This window comes from Athene cunicularia, unplaced genomic scaffold (assembly GCF_003259725.1).
Source record: "Athene cunicularia isolate RWA unplaced genomic scaffold, athCun1 BOjh375456_part1, whole genome shotgun sequence".
Lineage (NCBI taxonomy): Eukaryota > Metazoa > Chordata > Aves > Strigiformes > Strigidae > Athene > Athene cunicularia.
Window position 1 is genome coordinate 16,348 of NW_020799147.1, and position 2,851 is coordinate 19,198.

General features: G+C 64.0%; 1 protein-coding gene across 1 annotated transcript in view; it reads left to right on the forward strand.

Moving 5' to 3' along the window:
* The window catches only part of SYPL2 (synaptophysin like 2), a 3,602-nt gene that overhangs the window by 249 nt on the left and 502 nt on the right, over positions 1–2,851 (forward strand). The window contains exons 2-5 of the mRNA XM_026866901.1: positions 210–334; positions 1,263–1,464; positions 1,563–1,754; positions 2,772–2,849. Of these exons, the coding sequence (XP_026722702.1) occupies positions 210–334; positions 1,263–1,464; positions 1,563–1,754; positions 2,772–2,849 (597 nt within the window). The remainder of the gene's footprint in view (positions 1–209; positions 335–1,262; positions 1,465–1,562; positions 1,755–2,771; positions 2,850–2,851) is intronic.

A 2,851-nucleotide genomic window follows, 5' to 3' on the forward strand; every position in this document is an offset into this window, starting at 1 on the left:
GCCCCCACCGTTGCCCCGTTTTGCCCCCAGTTGAAAATCCCGGTGCCGGCACTGGCGCATGAGGCCAACAGCTGCAGGGTGGCAGCTCGCCCTGCACCGCCGTGGTCACCGTGACTCAGCGCCGGGGGGCACAAACCCCCCGTTGGGTGCATCCCTGGAGCCCCCACCCTGCACCTTCCCTGCTCTGACCCACTGCTCCTCTCCCATAGCTCTTTGCCATCTTTGCCTTTGGGGCCTGCGGCTCCTTCAGCGGCGAGACCGGGGCGACGGTGAACTGTGGTGGTGAAACCAAAGAGATGAGCGCCATTTCCGTCCAGTTTGGGTACCCCTTCAGGTGAGAGGGCACCAAGGCCAAACCCCCACCCCCAGAAACTCATCCTGGCACCCAGCATGGCTCCACAGCAAACTGGGGGGGATGTGGGGTGCTGGGTTGGGGTTAAACCGCATCCCCGCTGCTGGGACCCCCATGGGAGCACAGGCATGGTCCCTGCGGCCAGGGAGGTGCCGTATCCGGGCGGGGACCCTCTGCACCCCCAGCAGAGTGAGGCATCCCCTGGCTCCGGCTCCCGACACCAGCTGGGGGATCCTTGTTAATCGAGGACAGAGCCAGGCCAGCTGTGAGCCACAGTTTTAACCCTTTCCCTCAGCCACCAGTCCCGTGCTGGGACACCGGCCCACGGCAAAGGGTCCAGGTTCCACCCCAGCAGCGGGTCTGTCCCCTTCATCCCCGGGGACCACCCCAGTGCCATTATGTCGGGTTGGCAGCACCCAAGGGTGCAGGGCTGGTGCAGGGTCTGGAGCACAGGTCTGCTGGGGAGTGGCTGGGGGAACTGGGGGGGTTCAGTCTGGAGAAGAGGAGGCTGAGGGGAGACCTCCTGGCCCTCTGCAACTCCCTGCCAGGAGGGGGCAGAGAGGGGGGCTGAGTCTCTGGAGCCAAGGCCCCAGCGCCAGGCCCCGAGGGAATGGCCTCAAGCTGCCCAGGGCAGGGTCAGGCTGGCTCTGAGGAAGGATTTCTGTGCAGGAGGGGCTGTTGGGCTTTGGAATGGGCTGCCCAGGGCAGGGGGGAGTCCCCGGGATCCCTGGGGGGGTTGAAGAGTCGGGCTGAGCCAGCGCTGAGGGATCTGGGGGAGTTGGGAAGGGTCAGGGTGAAGGTCATGGTTGGGCTGGAGGAGCTTCAAGGGCTTTTCCAACCTCGAGGATTCTGGGATTCTGTGATTCCCTCCATTCCTGGGCCACCCACCATCCCCTTCCCACCATCCCAGGTTATACCAGATTCCTTTCGAGATGCCGACCTGTGAGGGGGAGTCGGAGACCCAAACCCTGCACCTCGTCGGCGATTTCTCTGCTCCTGCAGAATTTTTTGTGACCCTGGGGGTCTTCTCCTTCCTCTACACCATGGCAGCTCTGGTGCTTTACCTGCGCTTTCATTCCCTCTACAGCGAAAATAAGAAGCTCCCCTTCGCGGTAAGGCAGCTGCATCCTTAAGAGGGGTGGGGACACACACACACACACACACACATCCTGCGCCGCTGGAGCTGAGCCCGCTGTCCCCATCCCGGCAGGATTTCTGTGTCACCGTCTGCTTCGCCTTCTTCTGGCTGGTGGCAGCGGCAGCGTGGGGCAAGGGGCTCAGCGACGTGAAAGCAGCCACGCGGCCCGCCAGCCTCATCGCCGCCATGGGGGTCTGCCAGGGCCAGGATGTGGTCTGCAACGCCGGCACCACGCCGGCCATGGGGCTGGCCAACATCTCCGTGGTGAGAGCCGGGCGCCAGCACACGCGGGTGTTCACACGCGGGTGTATGTACAGGCACCCACATGTGCACACGGGTGTTTATTAATTTGCTTGGGGGAGAGATTTATGGTGCTTCAAGCAGAGCTCGGCGGCTCCCAGCCCTTGCAGGGGCACACGCGTGTGCACACCCGTGCCCACACATGTGTGTGTGTGTGTGCCTGCGCACGCTTGCCAAACCCCTGCATGTGAATGTGCACCCACACACATGCGCGTTTGGCTGAAAACACACACCCGGACACCCCGTGCCCGCAGGCACAGACATACCTGAACATGCATGGATGCGCACACGCAGACACACACGCATGTGAGCCCTCGTGCATGCACATGCGTATGGGGCTCTGGAGCTCAGCCAGGAGAGGCCGGGGGAAACGCGCGCACATGCGTTGCGTGGCCACGGTGCCAACTACGCGTTGGTCCCCCGGGATGTGGGACCCATCCTGAGCACCCCCTCACCACTGAGACGACCCCTCCCAGCCATAGGGGACCCCCACGCTGGGGTGGGCGGTGGTGATGCAGCCCCTGGCGTGGGCGCTTGGGGTGGGTGAGGCGTGTGGGGTGCCTGGTGTGCACAGGGTGCATGGAGAGGACGAGGTGCATGGGGTGCAGGGGGAACATGGGGTGTGCGGGACACATGGGCTGCATGAAGTGGGGCACGTGGGGTGCATGAGGTGTGTGGTGTTCATTGGGTGCGTGGGGTGCGTGGGGCACACAAAGTGTGTGGGTTGTGTGGAGTTCACAGGGTTCATTGGGTTCATGGGGTTTGTGGGGTTCACAGGGTTCGTGGGGTTTGTGGGGTTCACGGGGTTCATCGGGTTCACGGGGTTTGTGGGGTTCACGGGGCGCCCAGCAGGCCACATGGTTTGCGTGAAGCCCACGGAGCGCACTGGATACACAGGGTGCCCGTGGCGGGGGCTCACCCCTGGGTGCCCCCCGCTCTGTTTGATGTGTGTGTGTTGGGGGGGGGTGTCTCTCCTCGCAGCTCTTCGGGTTCCTCAACTTCGTGCTGTGGGCCGGGAACTGCTGGTTCGTGCTGAAGGAGACGCCGTGGCAGGCGCAGGC